General features: G+C 43.7%; 1 protein-coding gene across 1 annotated transcript in view; it reads left to right on the top strand.

The window, feature by feature from the left end:
* rasgef1ba (RasGEF domain family, member 1Ba) overlaps positions 1 to 20,092 on the top strand; it is a 62,328-nt gene that overhangs the window by 16,361 nt on the left and 25,875 nt on the right. Inside the window, exons 2-4 of the mRNA XM_041835856.2 lie at positions 4,482 to 4,676; positions 4,810 to 4,932; positions 10,418 to 10,555. Coding sequence (XP_041691790.1) covers positions 4,488 to 4,676; positions 4,810 to 4,932; positions 10,418 to 10,555 — 450 coding nt within the window. The 5' untranslated portion in view covers positions 4,482 to 4,487. The remainder of the gene's footprint in view (positions 1 to 4,481; positions 4,677 to 4,809; positions 4,933 to 10,417; positions 10,556 to 20,092) is intronic.

Here is a 20,092-nt window from a genome sequence, read left to right as displayed (position 1 = left end):
AACAGCACCCTAGTCCTTACATAGGGCACTACTTTTGTCCAGGGCCCATAGGGTGAGTAGCGCACTATATAGGGAATAGGGTGCCGTTTGGAACGTTGCTCTTGACACCTGGAGTTTCAGATGTAATTTGTAATCGGCTCTCGCTTTGTTTGACACTTTTATAGGATTAAAACAGTTGTTCAAGCTGCAGCTGGCATCAATTTCAGCCAGGGAGAGGAGAGAGGAGAGGGAGAGGAGAGGAGAGGAGAGGGAGAGGGAGAGGAGGAGGAGGAGAGGGAGAGGGAGAGGGAGAGGAGAGGAGAGGAGAGGAGGGGAGGGAGAGGAGGGAGAGAGGAGAGGAGATGGGAGAGGAGAGGAGAGGAGAGGAGAGGAGGGGAGGGAGGGGAGAGGAGAGGAGGGGAGGGAGAGGGGGGAGATGGAGGGGAGGGTTTTAGGATGGGGGGGAGCACCTGGCTCCTCATTGGCATAATGTTGTCCTCGTGGCAGAGCAGACTATTTAAGAGTGTGTCCCTTCCACCCATGGAGGCTTGTGTGAGTGCGTGTAGTCGTGCACTTTGCACACATTCATACACACATGCATTTGTTTGGGCAGAGGCTGTTATGGACACAAGGGACTGCGAGAGAAACTTCTGGTCCATTAGACAGGACCTCCGTGTGGCATTTCATGATGTTGCCAAGTCATTTTAATTGTATGTAATTAATCTACAGGCAGTGAAAACATCCACCGATCTCTGTATCATTTAATACCATTTAAAATGTAGATTTTATGCCATGAATCTTACATTAGGCCTGTAGATATGCTTATTAAGAATGTTGGTTAAAATTAAATATGTATTCATTGTATCTAGGCTTTATGGTGAATCTCAAGTCTCTCTGTGTGTTCTATGTGAGTTGTGTGCCTCATCTCTCACTCTATTCCTTTACTCCACTCCACTCTGTGTGTGTCTCATGATCTCCCTCACCGTGAGACACATGGTACAACAGATGCACAGGCTGCTGCTCTGACTCCCCTCTCTCTCTCTCTCTCTTTCTCCATTCTGATGTAAATCACTATGGTACTCTGAATAAAGGAGATGGTGTGTGTGTGTGTGTGCCGGTCCAGTCAAAGATCCCATTGTGTGGAGGCCGGGTGCCCAAGGGAGAAGGCTCTTTCCTGGGATAGGAGACTCCAGCAGTCTGCTTGGCTGGCATTTGGGATGGAGTCCCTGGTACGGAGAAGGTGTGCGTTGGCATGCCACTGAAGCCTGCCCGGCAGTCAGGTGGTTGGGTCTCAGCTTAGAATCCCAGAGAAGAAGGCCAAACAGTCACAGGGGCAATCACACACACACACACACACATATACACACACACACACACACACACACACACACAGTCTCTCACTCAATAACATCATACACTACACACATACTGGGGCATACACACTCACACGAATACGTATAGGGCTCCAGGTAGCTTAGTGGTTAAGAGCGTTGTTAAGAGCGTTGTGCCAGTAACCGAAAGGTCGCTGGTTCTAATCCCTGAGCCGACTAGGTGAAAAATCTGTCGATGTGCCCTTGAGCAAGGCACTTAACCCTAATTGCTCCAGTAAGTCGCTCTGGATAAGAGCGTCTGCTAAATGACTAAAATGTAAATGTATATACTCACAAAGGGTATATAGCCTATACACTCTCACTGCATATACAGTACCAGTCACAAGTGGTAAGCTGTTCAAAGCTGTCATCAAGGCAAAGGGTGGCTACTTTGAAGAATCTCGAATATAAAATATATTTTGATTTGTTTAACACTTTTTTTTTGGGTTACTACATGATTCCATATGTGTTATTTAATAGTTTTGATGTCTTCACTATTATTCTATAATGTAGAAAATATTAAAAAATAAAGAAAAACCCTTGAATGAGTAGGTGTGTCCAAACTTTTGACTGGTAAGTATTCAGACCCCTTGACTTTTTCCACATTTTGTTACGTTACAGCCTTATTCTAAAATGGATTCAATTGTGTTTTCCTCATCAATCTACACACAACACCCCATAATGACCAAGCTAAAACAGGTTTATAGAAATGTTTGAAAATGTATTCAGACCCTTTGCTATGAGACTCGAAATTGAGCTTAGGTGCATCCTGTTTCCATTGATCATCCTTGAGATGTTTCTACAACTTGATTGGAGTCCACTTGTGGTAAATTCAATTGATTGGACATGATTTGGAAAGGCACACACCTGTCTATATAAGGTCCCACAGTTGACAGTGCATGTCAGAGCAAAAACCAAGCCATGAGGTCGAAGGAATTGTCCGTAGAGCTCCGAGACAGGATTGTGTTGAGGCACAGATCTGGGGAAGGGTACCAAAACATTTCTGCTGCATTGAAGGTCCCCAAGAACACAGTGGCCTCCATCAATGTTAAATGGAAGAAGTTTGGAACCACCAAGACTCTTCCTAGAGCTGGCCGCCTGGCCAAACTGAGCAATTGGGGGAGAAGGGCCTTGGTCAGGGAGGTGAACAAGAACCCGATGGTCACTCAGACAGAGCTCCAGAGTTCCTCTGTGGAGATGGGAGAACCTTCCAGAAGGACAACCATGTCCTGTAGCACTCCACCAATCAGGCCTTTATGGTAGAGTGGCCAGACGGAAGCCACTCCTCAGTAAAAGGCACATGACAGCCCGCTTGGAGTTTGCCAAAAGCACCTAAAGACAATATTCTTTGGTCTGATGAAACCAAGATTGAAATCTTTGACCTGAATGAAAAGCGTCACGTCTGGAGGAAACCTGGCACCATCCCTACGGTGAAGCATGGGGGTGGCAGCATCATGCTGTGGGGATGTTTTTCAGCGGCAGGGACTGTAAGACTAGTCAGGATCGAGGGAAAGATGAACGGAGCAAAGTACCGAGAGATCCTTGATGAAAACCTGCTCCAGAGTGCTCAGGATCTCAGACTGAGGCAAAGGTTCACCTTCCAACAGGGCAACGACCCTAAGCACACAGCCAAGACAACGTAGGAGTGGCTTCGGGACAAGTCTCTGAATGTCCTTGAGTGGCCCAGCCAGAGCCCGGACTTGAACCCAATCAAACATCTCTGGAGAGACCTGAAAATAGCTTTGCAGCGACGCTCCCCATCCAAACTGACAGAGCTTGAGAGGATCTGCAGAGAAGAATGGGAGAAACTCCCCAAATACAGCTGTGCCAAGCTTGTAGCGCCATACCCAAGAAGACTCAAGGCTGTAATAGCTGCCAAAAGGTGCTTCAAAAAGTACTGAGTAAAGGGTCTGAATAATTATGTAAATGTGATATTTCAGTTTTTTATTTTTAATAAATCTGCAGCAATTTCGACAAACCTGTTTTTGCTTTGTCATTATGGAGTATTGTGTGTAGATTATTGAGGGGAAAAAACAATTGAATCCATTTTAGAGTAAGGCTGTAACGTAACAAAATGTGGAGAAGGTTAAGGGGTCTGGAAACTTTCCAAATGCACTGTAGACTCACATGGCCTCTCAGTGGGAATAAGTGTGCGTAGTCAATGCAGTCATCACCAGGGTGTGTCTGTGTGTGTGATGGGAAAAGATAAGTAGCGTCATTGGTCACAGGACAACACTGCCCTATCAGAACAATACACTCTCACAGTGTACACTCTCCTGAGAGTCTCATATGTTTTGTGTGTGTGGGGAAATGGAGAGAAATTAGAAGCGCCTGTTTTCAGAACTAGCCTCATTTTATTGTTTGTCAACATGTGAACTTATCATGTCCACTGTGAATGGATACACTGTGTTGTCGGGGAAGGTGGAACCAGAAACGGAGTCGGTTCATTATTTTAAGTCAACAACATGTGCCTTTGTAGGGTTGGTTGTCATCATATCAACTGACCCTGTCAGTAAATGGATAATGGATGCTCTGTGTTTCTCCAGTGGGGGAGATTCCCCTTTCTTAACACAGACTCAAGGAATCATGTCATAGCTGACACGCCATTCTTTCTGCAGACATCGTTGAATCTTAATTCCGAGTTTTTTACTTGGTCGCATAAAAAAAAAAAAAAAATGAAGGAGATTTTACCAATGTTTTGTTAACAAACGTATCTGCACCGTTCTTCGAGTAAATGTTTTTAACATTTTCAGTGTAAATTGTTAAAAGTAGTCCTTGTGCATAGACTAAGTGGAAAAAAAACCGGAGTCTCAGCGCAATTCCGTTACGTGGAATTGCCCATATTGTAATCACAGGACGTAGGCCCATGTGATGCAACCATTCGACTGCTTCTTTTAAGTAAACAAACGTCCCAGTTCTGTCTGTTTTGGGATGGAGAATATAATATGGCCCTGTAATCACTTTTGGGTCTGTCCAAACATATCAGAATAATAACAAGGCTATTGTTCTGAAGAGTCTCTTTTCTGTTTTCCCTCTCAGCACTACAGCACTGCCTACGGGTGACCCTGTCCTCCTCCTCTGTCTCCGTGGGGGTTGTGTATGTGTTTATAACCTCCTCCTTCATCCTCCCAGGACAATATGCCTCAAACGCCACTGCTGACCGGCCTGCTGGTCTCCAGTGGTTACAATAAGAACCTGTACCAGAACCAGACCAAGGAGGAGGGATACAGTAACGCGGGATTATATTACCATGACAACACCCTTGTGTCCGGCTCACTGGAGGCCCTCATACACCACCTGGTTCCCTCCATGGACTACTACCCTGATGTGAGTGACACTGTCTGTCTGTCTGTCTCGGTCCGTCCGTCTGTCTGTTGTCCACAAACTCTCTGTATTCTCCAAAGTTATTGACACCTCTCTTAATTTCCCTCTACCTCCCCTCCCTCTTTTCTCTGCACAGATGACGTACTCCTTCACCTTCCTGCTTTCCTCTCGTCTATTCATCCACCCCTACGAGCTCATGTCCAAGGTGTGTCACCTGTGTGTGGAGCAGCAGAGACTGAGTGACCCTCAGGCAGACAAGGTAACACAACCTCCATTATACAATACTCTATTAGCTATATTAAACTATACTCTAGTAGCTATATTATACAATACTCTATTAGCTATATTAAACTATACTCTATTAGCTATATTATACTATACTCTATTAGCTATATTAAACGATACTCTATTAGCTATATTAAACTATACTCTATTAGCTATATTATATTATACTCTATTAGCTATATTATACTATACTCTATTAGCTATATTAAACTGTACTCTATTAGCTATATTATACTATACTCTATTAGCTATATTATATTATACTCTATTCACTATATTATACTATACTCTATTAGCTATATTATACTATACTCTATTAGCTATATTAAACTATACTCTATTAGCTATATTATACTATACTCTATTAGCTATATTAAACTATACTATATTAGCTATACTATACTCTATTATACTCTGTTAGCTATATTATACTATACTCTATTAGCTATATTAAACTATACTATATTTGCTATATTATATTCTATTAGCTATACTATGCTATATTAGCTATATTATACTATATTCGCTATATTATTCTATAGTCTAGTAGCTATATTATACTATACTATATTAGCTATATTATACTATACTCTATTAGCTATACTATACTCTATTAGCTATGTTATATTATATTATACTCTATTAGCTGTATTATATTATACTCTATTAGCTATATTATATTATACTCTATTAGCTGTATTATATTATACTATATTCTTAGCTATATTATACTATACTCTATTGACTATGCTCTATTAGCTATATTATATTATACTATATTCTTAGCTATATTATACTATACTCTATTGACTATACTCTATTAGCTACAGTGAGAGAGGCCTGTAATTTTCATCATAGGTACACGTCAACTATGACAGACAAATTGAGAAAAAAAAAGAAAAATCCAGAAAAAAAATCCAGAATTTTTTTTTTCTCCAGAAAATCACATTGTAGGATTTTTTTATGAATTTATTAGCAAATTATGGTGGGAAATAAGTATGTGGTCACCTACAAACAAGCAAGATTAATGGCTCTCACAGACCTGTAACTTCTTCTTTAAGAGGCTCCTCTGTCCTCCACTCGTTACCTGTATGAATGGCACCTGTTTGAACTTGTTATCAGTATAAAAGACACCTGTCCACAACCTCAAACAGTCACACTCCAAACTCCACTATGGCCAAGACCAAAGAGCTGTCAAAGGACACCAGAAACAAAATTGTAGACCTGCACCAGGCTGGGAAGACTGAATCTGCAATAGGTAAGCAGCTTGGTTTGAAGAAATCAACTGTGGGAGCAATTATTAGGAAATGGAAGACATACAAGACATTTACATTTTACATTTTAGTCATTTAGCAGACGCTCTTATCCAGAGCGACTTACAGTTAGTGAATACATATTTTTTTATACTGGCCCCCCGTGGGAGTCGAACCCACAACCCTGGCGTTGCAAACGCCATGCTCTATCAACTGAGCTACATCCCTGCCGGCCATTCCCTCCCCTACCCTGGACGACGCTGGGCCAATTGTGCGCCGCCCATGAGTCTCCCGGTCGCGGCCGGCTGCGACAGAGCCTGGATTCGAACCAGGATCTCTAGTGGCACAGTTAGCACTGCGATGCAGTGCCTTAGACCACTGCGCCACTGATAATCTCCCTCGATCTGGGGCTCCACGCAAGATCTCACCCCGTGGGGTCAAAATGATCACAAGAACGGTGAGCAAAAATCCCAGAACCACACGGGGGGACCTAGTGAATGACCTGCAGAGAGCTGGGACCAAAGTAACAAAGCCTACCATCAGTAACACACTACGCCGCCAGGGACTCAAATCCTGCAGTGCCAGACGTGTCCCCCTGCTTAAGCCAGTACATGTCCAGGCCCATCTGAAGTTTGCTAGAGTGCATTTGGATGATCCAGAAGAGGATTGGGAGAATGTCATATGGTCAGATGAAACCAAAATAGAACTTTTTGGTAAAAACTAAACTCGTCGTGTTTGGAGGACAAAGAATGCTGAGTTGCATCCAAAGAACACCATACCTACTGTGAAGCATAGGGGTGGAAACATCATGCTTTGGGGCTGTTTTTCTGCAAAGGGACCAGGACGACTGATCCGTGTAAAGGAAAGAATGAATGGGGCCATGTATCGTGAGATTTTGAGTGAAATCCTCCTTCCATCAGCAAGGGCATTGAAGATGAAATGTGGCTGTGTCTTTCAGCATGACAATGATCCCAAACACACTGCCTGGGCAACGAACGTAAGAAGCATTTCAAGGTCCTGGAGTGGCCTAGCCAGTCTCCAGATCTCAACCCCATAGAAAATCTTTGGAGGGAGTTGAAAGTCTGTGTTGCCCAGCGACAGCCCCAAAACATCACTGCTCTAGAGGAGATCTGCATGGAGGAATGGGCCAAAATACCAGCAACAGTGTGTGAAAACCTTGTGAAGACTTACAGAAAACGTTTGACCTGTGTCATTGCCAACACAGGGTATATAACAAAGTATTGAGAAACTTTTGTTATTGACCAAATACTTATTTTCCACCATAATTTGTCTGTCATAGTTGACGTGTACCTATGATGAAAATTACAGGCCTCTCTCATCTTTTTAAGTGGGAAAACTTGCACAATTGGTGGCTGACTAAATACTTTTTTCCCCCACTGTAGCTAAGAATATAGTATAATATAATATAGCTAATAGAGTAATTAATAGAGTAACTCTCTAATAGCTGTATACTCTGTTAGCTATATTATACTATATTCTTAGCTGTATTATACTATACTCTATTAGCTATATTATATTATACTATATTCTTAGCTGTATTATACTATACTCTATTAGCTATATTATATTATACTATATTCTTAGCTATATTATACTATACTCTATTAGCTATATTAAACTATACTATAGTAGCTATATTATACTATACTCTATTAGCTATATTATACTATACTCTATTAGCTATATTATATTATACTATATTCTTAGCTATATTATACTATACTCTATTGACTATACTCTAGCTATATTATATTATACTATATTCTTAGCTATATTATACTATACTCTATTGACTATACTCTAGCTATATTATATTATACTATATTCTTAGCTGTATTATACTATACTCTATTAGCTATATTATATTATACTATATTCTTAGCTGTATTATACTATACTCTATTAGCTATATTATATTATACTATATTCTTAGCTGTATTATACTATACTCTATTAGCTATATTATATTATACTATATTCTTAGCTATATTATACTATACTCTATTGACTATACTCTAGCTATATTATATTATACTATATTCTTAGCTGTATTATACTATACTCTATTAGCTATATTATATTATACTATATTCTTAGCTGTATTGTACTATACTCTATTAGCTGTATTATACACTGCTCAAAAAAATAAAGAGAACACTTAAACAACACAATGTAACTCCAAGTCAATCACACTTCTGGGAAATCAAACTGTCCACTTAGGAAGCAACACTGATTGACAATAAATTGCACATGCTGTTGTGCAAATGGAATAGACAACAGGTGGAAATTATAGGCAATTAGCAAGACACCCCCAATAAAGGACTGGTTTTGCAGGTGGTGACCACAGACCACTTCTCAGTTCCTATGCTTCCTGGCTGATCTTTTGGTCACTTTTGAATGCTGGCGGTGCTTTCACTCTAGTGGTAGCATGAGACGGAGTCTACAACCCACACAAGTGGCTCAGGTAGTGCAGCTCGTCCAGGATGGCACATCAATGCGAGCTGTGGCAAGAAGGTTTGCTGTGTCTGTCAGCGTAGTGTCCAGAGCATGGAGGCACTACCAGGTGACAGGCCAGTACATCAGGAGATGTGGAGGAGGCCGTAGGAGGGCAACAACCCAGCAGCAGGACCGCTACCTCCGCCTTTGTGCAAGGAGGAGCCCTGCAAAATGACCTCCAGCAGGCCACAAATGTGCATGTGTCTGCTCAAACGGTCAGAAACAGACTCCATGAGGGTGGTATGAGGGCCCGACGTCCACAGGTGGGGGTTGTGCTTACAGCCCAACACTGTGCAGGACGTTTGGCATTTACCAGAGAACACCAAGATTGGCAAATTCGCCATTGGCGCCCTGTGCTCTTCACAGGTTCACACTGAGCACATGTGACAGACGTGACAGAGTCTGGAGACGCCGTGGAGAACGTTCTGCTGCCTGCAACATCCTCCAGCATGACCAGTATGGCGGTGGGTCAGTCATGGTGTGGGGTGCCATTTCTTTGGGGGGCCGCACAGCCCTCCATGTGCTCGCCAGAGGTAGCCTGACTGCCATTAGGTACCGAGATGAGATCCTCAGACCCCTTGTGAGACCATATGCTGGTGCGGTTGGCCCTGGGTTCCTCCTAATGCAAGACAATGCTAGACCTCATGTGGCTGGAGTGTGTCAGCAGTTCCTGCAAGAGGAAGGCATTGATGCTATGGACTGGTCCGCCCGTTCCCCAGACCTGAATCCAATTGAGCACATCTGGGACATCATGTCTCGCTCCATCCACCAACGCCACGTTGCACCAAGACTGTCCAGGAGTTGGCGGATGCTTTAGTCCAGGGCTGGGAGGAGATCCCTCAGGAGACCATCCGCCACGTCATCAGGAGCATGCCCAGGCGTTGTAGGGAGGTCATACAGGCACGTGGAGGCCACACACACTACTGAGCCTCATTTTGACTTGTTTTAAGGACATTACATCAAAGTTGGATTAGCCTGTAGTGTGGTTTTCCACTTTAATTTTGAGGGTGACTCCAAATCCAGACCTCCATGGGTTGATACATTTGATTTCCATTGATCATTTTTGTGTGATTTTGTTGTCAGCACATTCAACTATTTAAAGAAACAAGTATTTAATAAGATTATTTCATTCATTCAGATCTAGGATGTGTTGTTTAAGTGTTCCCTTTATTTTTTTGAGCAGTGTACTATATTCTTAGCTGTATTATACTATACTCTATTACCTATACTATATTATACTATATTCTTAGCTATATTATACTATACTCTATTGACTATACTCTGTTAGCTATATTATACTATATTCTTAGCTATATTATACTATACTCTATTGACTATACTCTGTTAGCTATATTATACTATATTCTTAGCTATATTATACTATACTCTATTGACTATACTCTGTTAGCTATATTATACTATATTCTTAGCTATATTATACTATACTCTATTGACTATACTCTGTTAGCTATATTATACTATATTCTTAGCTGTATTATACTATTATACTTTCTTAATGAAGATCAGTTTATTTAGCTGATGTATGTTGTAGTATTCTGCTACAGAGAAGCTTGCTTGTGTTCCTGACTATGTTGAGTGTTTCTGCGCTCAGATTAATGTATATATTCATTTACAGACTTGGGTGTTACAAAATATAACCATGATCAATTAAGTATGTGTATCTTTCAGATGAGGATCAGGAAGATGGCTCCCAAGATCCTGCAGCTGCTCCAGGAGTGGACAGAGACGTTCCCCTACGACTTCAGAGATGAGAGGATGATGAGGAGCCTGAAGGAGTTGACCCAACGACTGGCCTCGGGAGATGAGGTACAGTCACATTATTTAAACGTTATTGTCCCTGAAGGGAAATTCACTGTGTAGCCAGGAGTACATTCGACACAGGGAATAGAGTGCACATCTAACAAAGGCACACACAAGACAAGTTAGTCAGTCCTCCAACGCCACCAACCTGGTTAAGGGGAAAAAGAGAAAAGGGATCCTAAGTACCTTACTGTGATGGTTTTCAATGAAAAAATAAACAAAAATAGCTTCTTAGCAAAGAGCAATTTCTCAAGCAAGAGTTTTGCTATGACTGTCTGGGAGTGGTCTGAGTGGGGAGGGGGGAAATTGAAAACTAGCTGTGATTGGCAGAGAGGTTTGGAGCTATTTTTCTTATTGGTCTATGAACTGATTTATCGCATTGGCGTTATCATCATTTTCACAGTATTATTCCAACCTCATAGTGTGGAAATACAGCGCCTTCGGAAAGTTCTCAGACCCTTTGACTTTTTCCACATTTTGTTACGTTACAGCCTTATTCTAAAATGGATTAAAAAAAAAAAAAAATCCCTCATCAGTCTACATACAATACCCCATAATGACAAAGCAAAAATAGTTTATCAATTTTTGCAAATGTATTACAAATAAAAAACAGATATCACATTTACATAAGTATTCAGACCCTTCACTCAGTACTTTCTTGAAGCACCTTTGGCAGCGATTACAGCATCGAGTCATTTTGGGTATGACGCTACAAGCTTGGCACACCTGTATTTGGGGAGTTTCTCCCATTCTTCTCTGCAGATCCTCTCAAGCTCTGTCAGGTTGGATGGGAAGCGTTGCTGCACAGCTATTTTCAGGTCTCTCCAGAGATATTTGATTCGGGTTCAAGCCCGGCTCTGGCTGGGCCACTCAAAGACATTCAGAGACTTGTCCCGAAGCCACTCCTGCATTGTCTTGGCTGTGTGCTTAGGGTCGTTGCCCTGTTGGAAGGTGAGCCGTCTCCCCCAGTCTGAGGTCCTGAGTGCTCTGGAGTAGGTTTTCATCAAGGATCTCTCTGTACTTTGCTCCGTTCATCTTTGCCTCGATCCTGACTTGTCTCCCAGTCCCTGCCGCTGAAAAACATCCCCACAGCATGATGCTGCCACCACCATGCTTCACCGTAGGGATGGTGAAAGGTTTCCTCCAGATGATTTATTGGTTTCATCAGACCAGAGAATCTTGTTTCTCATGGTCTGAGAGTATTTAGGTGCCTTTTGGCAAACTCCAAGCAGGCTGTCATGTGCCTTTTACTGAGGAGTGGCTTCGGTCTGGCCACTCTACCATAAAGGCCTGATTGGTGGAGTGCTGCAGAGATGGTTGTCCTTCTGGAAGTTTTTCCCATCTCCACAGAGAAACTCTAGAGCTCTGTCAGAGTGACCATCAGGTTCTTGGTCACCTCCCTGACCTAGGCCCTTCTCCCCCGATTGCTCAGTTTGGCCGGGCGGCCAGCTCTAGGAAGAGCCTTGGTGGTTCCAAACTTCTTCCATTTAAGAATGATGGAAGCAACTGTGTTCTTGGGGACCTTCGATGCTTTAGTGTGATTGGGTGGGGGAAGATTTCTCGTGCCACAAAGCAGTTTTTTGAGCCTGGCCGAATCAAAAGAAAATAGCTATTGTTCCACAGGCCCGGCAGGCAACTTTCTGTCAACTCAACTCTTCTGCTCTGCTCCTCCTTAGGCTGCAGTTGAATTGTTCCACTATTGCTGATTTGAATGTCACTGGCTTAGCACTGGTTTGCTTGGCCTGCATCCCAAATGGTAACCCTATTCCCTTTTTATAGTGCACTACTTTAGACCAGGACACACAGGGAAGGTTTCCATTTGGGACACAGCCTCAGTTTCCTCCACAGGGATGTTTTCATGGTGGTTTTAGAGGGATTACTTCCTATGATGACCTATTACTTCGATGGATGTAGAACCTGCACCAAACACATTTAGTACCGCGGCTATAACAACACGGGAATATTCATGGCTGTGTAAGCACCAAGAGAGAGGCTGCTAGCTTTAGCTGTCTCTAACCCGGCTAAACCTAGCCCTGCTTCATTTACTTGGCTAAGTAATCTATACTGAATAAAAATATATATGCAACATGTAAAGTGTTGGTCCCATGTTTCATGAGGTGAGAACATTTCCATATGCACAAAAAGCTTATTTCTCTCAAATGTTGTACACAAATTTGTTTACATGTACATTTTAGTCGACGCTCTTATCCAGAGCGACTTACATTTTGATAGTTAATTTTTTTCTTCTTCGTACTGATCCCCCGTGGGAATCGAACCCACAGCCCTGCCGTTGCAAGTGCCATGCTCTACCATCTGAGCCACACAGGACCTACATCCCTGTTAGTGAGCACTTCTCCTTTGCCAAGATAATCCATCCACCTGACAGGTGTGGCATATCAAGAAGCTGATTAAAAAGCATGATCATTACACAGGTGCACCTTGTGCCGGGGACAATAAAAGACCACTCAAATGTGCAGTTTTGTCACACAACACAATGCCACAGATGTCTCTAGTTTTGAGGGAGCGTGCAATTGGCATGCTGACTGCAGGAATGTCCACCAGAGCTGTTGCCGGAGAATTGAATGTTCATTTCTCTACCATAAGCCACCTCGAATGTCATTTTAGAGAATTTGGAATTTGTCAGTACGTCCAACCGGCCTCACAACCGCAGACCATGTGTAACCATGCCAGCCCAGGACCTCCACATCTGGCTTCTTCACCTGCGGGATTATCTGAGGGGGTGCTGAGGAGTATTTCTGTCTATAATAAAGCCCTTTTGTGGGGGAAAACTCATTCTGATTGGCTGGGCCTGGCTCCCCAGTGGGAGCATTTGCGTAGTCATGTGAAATCCATAGATTAGGGCCTAATGAATTTATTTCTGTTTGACTGATTTCCTTATATGAACTGTAACTCAGTAAAATCTTTGAAATTGTTGCATTTTATATTTTTTGTTCAGTATATTTTTGCAATGTCATGGTGGACCTAAAGCTTTCTTTGAAGACCAAGGTTTTTTTGACGACCAGAGACAATCTGTCCCCTTCCCAAACCCGTTCATTGGGTTACAGACCCCAATGTTCTGTCCTGAGGTAAATATTTCCCCTTTTACAATTAGTGGGAACACTTAATTTGATTAGCGACTTATGAATGACTGCTGACAATTTCAGACGTTTCTCAATGGCTTGGAATGTGCTTGGGAATCAGCCAACCAGTGTGTGTGTGAGACTGGCAGAGTGGGGGTGGTAAGTTAACGACAGGCAGCAGGGGGCTGGTTAGGACCAGACAGTGATGGAGGACACATCCATCTGCTCTTTGACATCTGTAACCTAGAAACACAGTGCTGCCCGCCCCTGGTACTCTGAGCACGATCTGTCAATAGTACAGCACGAGTATTGATCAGGCTTTAATCTGAAAATCAATAATATCTCTCATGACACATAGCTAAACTCTCCCCAACCTCCACCTCTATCCCTGTGAGTCCTTGGATAACCTCCCTCCAGTATACTGATGAAGTAGCGACCTGGCTTACTGTCTGTTTGGCCTCCCTCCAGTACACTGATGAAGTAGCAACCTGGCCTCTCTCCAATACACTGATGAAGTAGCAACCTGGCCTACTGGTCACGCACGTAGGTCGTTCCACCAATTAGGTGCCTTTTGAGAAGTGTAACCCCATTCGATTTCACCTCATTCTAAAATTGTCGTAAAGAGCACATGTTCAACTTGATAAAAAAAACATGTTTTTCTATCTCAAGAGGTTAAATAAAAAAAAATGACTATAGTAAGGCCTATTAAGTGCCAAATAAAGTAACAGGGTTGACAGTGTCAGGGTTGACAGTGTCAGGGTTGACAGTGTCAGGAATTAATACACAAGCAGCATTATCAAACTGGGATAATGTTTTAGGTTACACCGGCAAGTATAACAATATTTGCCAGGGCATATTTTTTTAAATTATAAATCTGATTATTTCAGATGGAGATGAGGGAAGCTAAAAAGGCTAGCTAACTTGCTATGTTTTTAGCCAGGCTAAAGGCAGCTAGCCAGGCTAAAGGCAGCTAGGCTAAAGGCAGCTAGCCAGGCTGCCAGCTAGCTACTACTAGGAAGGGAAGGCGACTCTTCCTTGCTTTCGCAAAATGAAATGTAAAAAAAATAAGAAAAACGGTGCGGATATCACGCTACCAAAAGGTATCCGCTGCTCCAGGAAATCCCACTCCGCACACACGTACGTAGATCAACAGAGTGACGTTTGTACTAACCTGAACACTGTTCTCTGGCGATAAGTAATCGGCTGATTAACACATGCTATTATTACTAAGGAGAATGCATTTACATTTCATGGTAGTTAATCTAGACATTTATATACAGTAAATAATCTAGGCTTTCAACAGGCTCAATGCCTTGGGGTTTTCTGCCGCCTCTTGCTAGCCCAGAGTACTACGGGAAAAGTGTGTGTGTGCGTGTGTGTGTGTGGTGTGGTAGTTCTGGTTGTTTCACTCAACTCACTGACGGAACCACACTATTTACTCCACCAGCTCACTCCTTGATGTTCCACTGGGTCTGTCATTATACATGTGGTCAGATATATATCGTTTTTTTTTTTTGCTCCCGACTCACGGAGTCCTCCTTACTAGCTAGCTGGAGGCGGGGGGGGGGCGACGACGCCGGTAGACAGTGTTCTTCGCTCCCGCCTGCAGAACACCTGCCCTCGCCGCCGTTAACAGAACTGCGGGAAAACAGAAGGACACTGTCTACCGTTGTCGCCACCCGCCTCTTCTTCTGTGGGGTTTATCACCGGTTGGCATCCAACGTTATGGTACCCACTGTACTGAAGCACCCATCACCTCCCGCCTGTCCTAGCTTAACAATGGACCAACAGAAGTAGAAAGATAGGTTCCTGCAGATCCAGGAATGCCCTGAATTGCAGGCCACAATTGTACCCTTCTCTTAGGATCTGGATACGGGATTTGACCTCTTTTTTTTAAAAAACGTTTTTTTTATAAGTATTTTTTTCAGACAGACGTGAGCATGCTCAGGAGGAGTGGTATAAACAGAGACTATGCTACTGGCACACTGGGATGGCAGCAAGGGAAGCAGATAGCCTAGCAGTCAGAGCGTTGGGCCAGTAACCGAAAGGTTGTTAATTCGAATCCCCGAGCCGACAAGGTGAAAAATCTCTGTGCCCTTGAGCAAGGCCTTAATTGCGCCAGGGTCACGGTTGATAATGGCAGACCCTGGCCGTGACCCGACCCTCCTAGGGTGTCTCAGGGAGAGTGGGATATGCAAAAAACACATTTCCAATAGGACAAATATAAGAACCCATCAAATTATTATTAAGAGTGATTGCATTCCATCTCTAAGTGTGATATGCACTTAAGTTCTCTCTCTCTCTCTCTCTCTCTCTCTCTCTCTCTCTCTCTCTCTCTCTCTCAAGCTGTCTGATCTGCATTACATGAGAAAGAGAACCTTCAGGTGCTGGTCAGGTGGTCCCCACCAGGAGATGATGTCACAGAGCCAGGAAAGAGAGGGCTGAGGAGGAGGAGGGAGGGGTTTAGAAGCTAACTGGTTCTCTCGTGAGGTGGGGTGGGGGGGTCGCAAGCAGCGAGACAGTCTGTTGCTCTTTCTGATGCCAGGGTTGAGGGTGGCGTAGGCCCCAAACCCAAGCTTAGCCCCTAAAGCCCCCCCCCCTGTTCAACAGTGACATTTGTCGCTGCTCATCTCTCCCGCTACGTGGAAATGTCAGCCTGGTATCTCCATGAATAGTCTCTAATTTTAGAAACTGAGCAGAGCCACCCTCTGTCCCTTCTCCCTCTGTCTGTGAAAGAAAGGAGAGCGGATGACAGAAGTCTCGACAGATGGCTGAATGCTTTGAAGTGGCCACCGACCGTGTCTTACACTAGGCTACTGATCATATGTAGGCATAGGAAAATGATGAAAGTCCCAGGATATTGTGGAACGTCACGAATGTATGTCATCCACATGTTCTGATGAATAGTCTAGTTACGATTGACTAGTTTAATGGTTCATTGCTGAGTTCAGGCGTCAGGTGCACTTGTAATGGATAAAGTCCACCTTGTGTGCATCAAAAAATGGCACCCTTTTCTCTTCATAGGGCTCTGGTCAACAGTAGTGCACTATATAGGGAATAGGGTGCCATTTCAGACGTAGACTCTTGAGTGACTAGTGTACTCCCTCTCTCTGCTTGTCAGAACTATATAATACAATAGCATCTCCAGCTAAAGTACCAAGGGGTGGGTGGGTGTGTGTGTGTGTGTGTGTGTGTGTGTGTGTGTGTGTGTGTGTGTGTGTGTGTGTGTGTGTGTGTGTGTGTGTGTGTGTGTGTGGCATTGCCAGTAATTCAACCACTTCAGACTACAACGAGGAATGCATTACGACCAGCACTGATAAGTGCATTTCAGAAAAGCCTGGCCTCCCCTCTCTGCCACTCTACCCATAACGCTCCTGATAGATTGATGGGCCGCCATTCAATTTCCCCAAGTGCCTTGGCAGCACAGCACTGCCTCAGAAAAGACTGCAGAAAGAGATGAGGCCTGCGTTTTACACACTAATTGGGTCTTTTGACCAATCAGATCAGCTCTGAAAAAGATCTGATGTGAAAAGATCTTATGTGATTGGTCAAAAGACCAATTAGTGGAAAAACGCAGTCAGAGAGAGCGAGAGGAAAAGTGTGATTACAGGCTCTACAATAATACACATCCATCAAATGAAGGAAAGTTTGTCGAGCAAACTGGCGTGGGTCTGCTGAACTGATCTTGAGACTTGTTTGCAGAACCTAGTTTCTCTGTGGCTGAATTGGCAGAAAGGAGGTTGAGGGAGACTGGATGTGGGGATGAGCTGGAAGGCCCCTTGTAAGCATTCAGGAACAGGTTATTTTATCTGTTGGAGGCCACTTGTTTTACTTTATTTATTTTTTTCACTTTTATTTAACCAGGTAAGCCAGTTGAGAACAAGTTCTCATTTACAACTGCGACCTGGCCAAGATAAAGCAAAGCAGTGCGATTAAAAACAACACAGAGTTACATATGGGGTAAAAAACATAAAGTCAAAAATACAACAGAAAATATATATACAGTGTGTGCAAATGTAGCAAGTTATGGAGGTAAGGCAATAAATAGGCTATAGTGCAAAATAATTACAATAGTATTAACACTGGAATGCTAGATGTGCAAGAGATTATGTGCAAATAGAGATACTGGGGTGCAAAAGAGCAAAATAAATAACAATATAGGGATGAGGTAGTTGGGTGGGCTAATTTCAGATGGGCTGTGTACAGGTGCAGTGATCGGTAAGGTGCTCTGACAACTGATGCTTAAAGTTAGTGAGGGAGATAAGAGTCTCCAGCTTCAGAGATTTTTGCAATTCGTTCCAGTCATTGGCAGTAGAGAACTGGAAGGAATGGCGGCCAAAGGAGGTGTTGGCTTTGGGAATGACCAGTGAGATATACCTGCTGGAGCGCAGACTACGGGTGGGTGCTGCTATGGTGACCAATGAGCTAAGATAAGGCGGGGATTTGCCTAGCAGTGATTTATAGATGGCCTGGAGCCAGTGGGTTTGACGACGAACATGTAGTGAGGACCAGCCAACAAGAGCGTACAGGTCACAGTGGTGGGTAGCGTATGGGGCTTTGGAGACAAAACGGATGGCACTGTGATAGACTACATCCAATTTGCTGAGTAGAGTGTTGGAGGCTATTTTGTAAATGACATCGCCGAAGTCAAGGATCGGTAGGATAGTCAGTTTTACGAGGGCATGTTTGGCAGCATGAGTGAAGGAGGCTTTGTTGCGAAATAGGAAGCCGATTCTAGATTTAACTTTGGATTGGATATTAGTTATGTGAGTCTGGAAGGAGAGTTTACAGTCTAACCAGACACCTAGGTATTTGTAGTTGTCCACATACTCTAGGTCAGACCCGTCAAGAGTGGTGATTCTAGTCGGGTGGGCGGGTGCCAGCAGCGTTCGATTGAAAAGCATGCATTTAGTTTTACTAGTGTTTAAGAGCAGTTGGAGGCTACTGAAGGAGTGTTGTATGGCATTGAAGCTCGTTTGGAGGTTTGTTAACACAGTGTCCAATGAAGGGCCAGATGTATACAAAATGGTGTCGTCTCGTGAGAGGTGGATCTGAGAGTCACCAGCAGCAAGAGCGACATCATTGATATACACGGAGAAAAGTGTCGGCCCAAGAATTGAACCCTGTGGCACCCCCATAGAGACTGCCATAGGTCCAGACAACAGGCCCTCCGATTTGACACACTGAACTCTATCTGAGAAGTAGTTGGTGAACCAGGCGAGGCAGTCATTTGAGAAACCAAGGCTATTTAGTCTGCCAATAAGAATGCGGTGGTTGACAGAGTCGAAAGCCTTGGCCAGGTCGATGAAGACGGCTGCACAGTACTGTCTATTATCAATCGCGGTTATAATATCGTTTAGGACCTTGAGCGTGGCTGAAGTGCACCCATGACCAGCTCGGAAACCGGATTGCATAGCGGAGAAGGTACGGTGGTATTCGAAATGGTCGGTGATCTGTTTGTTAACTTGACTTTCAAATACTTTCGAAAGGCAGGGCAGGATGGATATAGGTCTGTAGCAATTTGGATCTAGAGTGTCACCCCCTTTGAAGAGGGGGATGACCGCGGCAGCTTTCCAATCTCTGGGGATCTCAGACGTTATGAAAGAGAGGGTTGAACAGACTAGTAATAGGGGTTGCGACAATTTCGCGGCTAGTTTTAGAAAGAAAGGGTCCAGATTGTCTAGCCCAGCTGATTTGTAGGGGGTCCAGATTTTGCAGCTCTTTCAAAACGTCAGCTGTCTGAATTTGTGTGAAGGAGAAGCGGGGGGGCATGGGCAAGTTTCAGCGGAGGGTGCAGAGTTGGTGGCCGGGGTAGTGGTAGCCAGATGGAAAGCATGGCCAGCTGTAGCAAAATGCTTGTTGAAATTCTCGATTATTGTAGATTTATCGGTGGTGATAGTGTTTCCTAGCCTCAGTGCAGTGGGCAACTGGGAGGAAGTGCTCTTATTCTCCATGGACTTTACAGTGTCCCAAAACGTTTTGGAGTTAGTGCTACAGGATGCAAATTTCTGTTTGAAAAAGTTTGCCTTTGCTTTCCTGACTGCTTGTGTAAGCATTCAGGAAACAGGTGATTTTATATACGTTCTGACCGACTGACCCTGACCCTCTCACTGGACACATCTGGTGCTGCTGTTTCAAAGCCACTGGTTAGCATAGCCACGGGTTAGCATAGCCACGGGTTGGCATAACCTCGGGTTGGCATAGCCACGGGTTGGCATAGCCACGGGTTGGCATAACCTCGGGTTGTCATAACCTCGGGTTAGCATAGCCACAGGTTGGCATAGCCACAGGTTGGCATAGCCACGGGATGGCATAACCTCGGGTTGGCATAGCCACAGGTTGGCATAGCCACGGGTTAGCACACCATGGGTTAGCACTGCCACAGGTAAGCATTGCCACAGGCTAGGGCATCCTCAACAGCAGAATAAATGAAAGGAATGCATGCATTGTGTATACTCTCTCT

The sequence above is a fragment of the Coregonus clupeaformis genome, chromosome 18 (assembly GCF_020615455.1).
Source record: "Coregonus clupeaformis isolate EN_2021a chromosome 18, ASM2061545v1, whole genome shotgun sequence".
In the NCBI taxonomy this organism is placed as follows: Eukaryota; Metazoa; Chordata; class Actinopteri; order Salmoniformes; family Salmonidae; genus Coregonus; species Coregonus clupeaformis.
The sequence above is the reverse complement of the archived record's forward strand: the minus strand, read 5'-3'. Positions and strand labels throughout refer to the sequence as shown.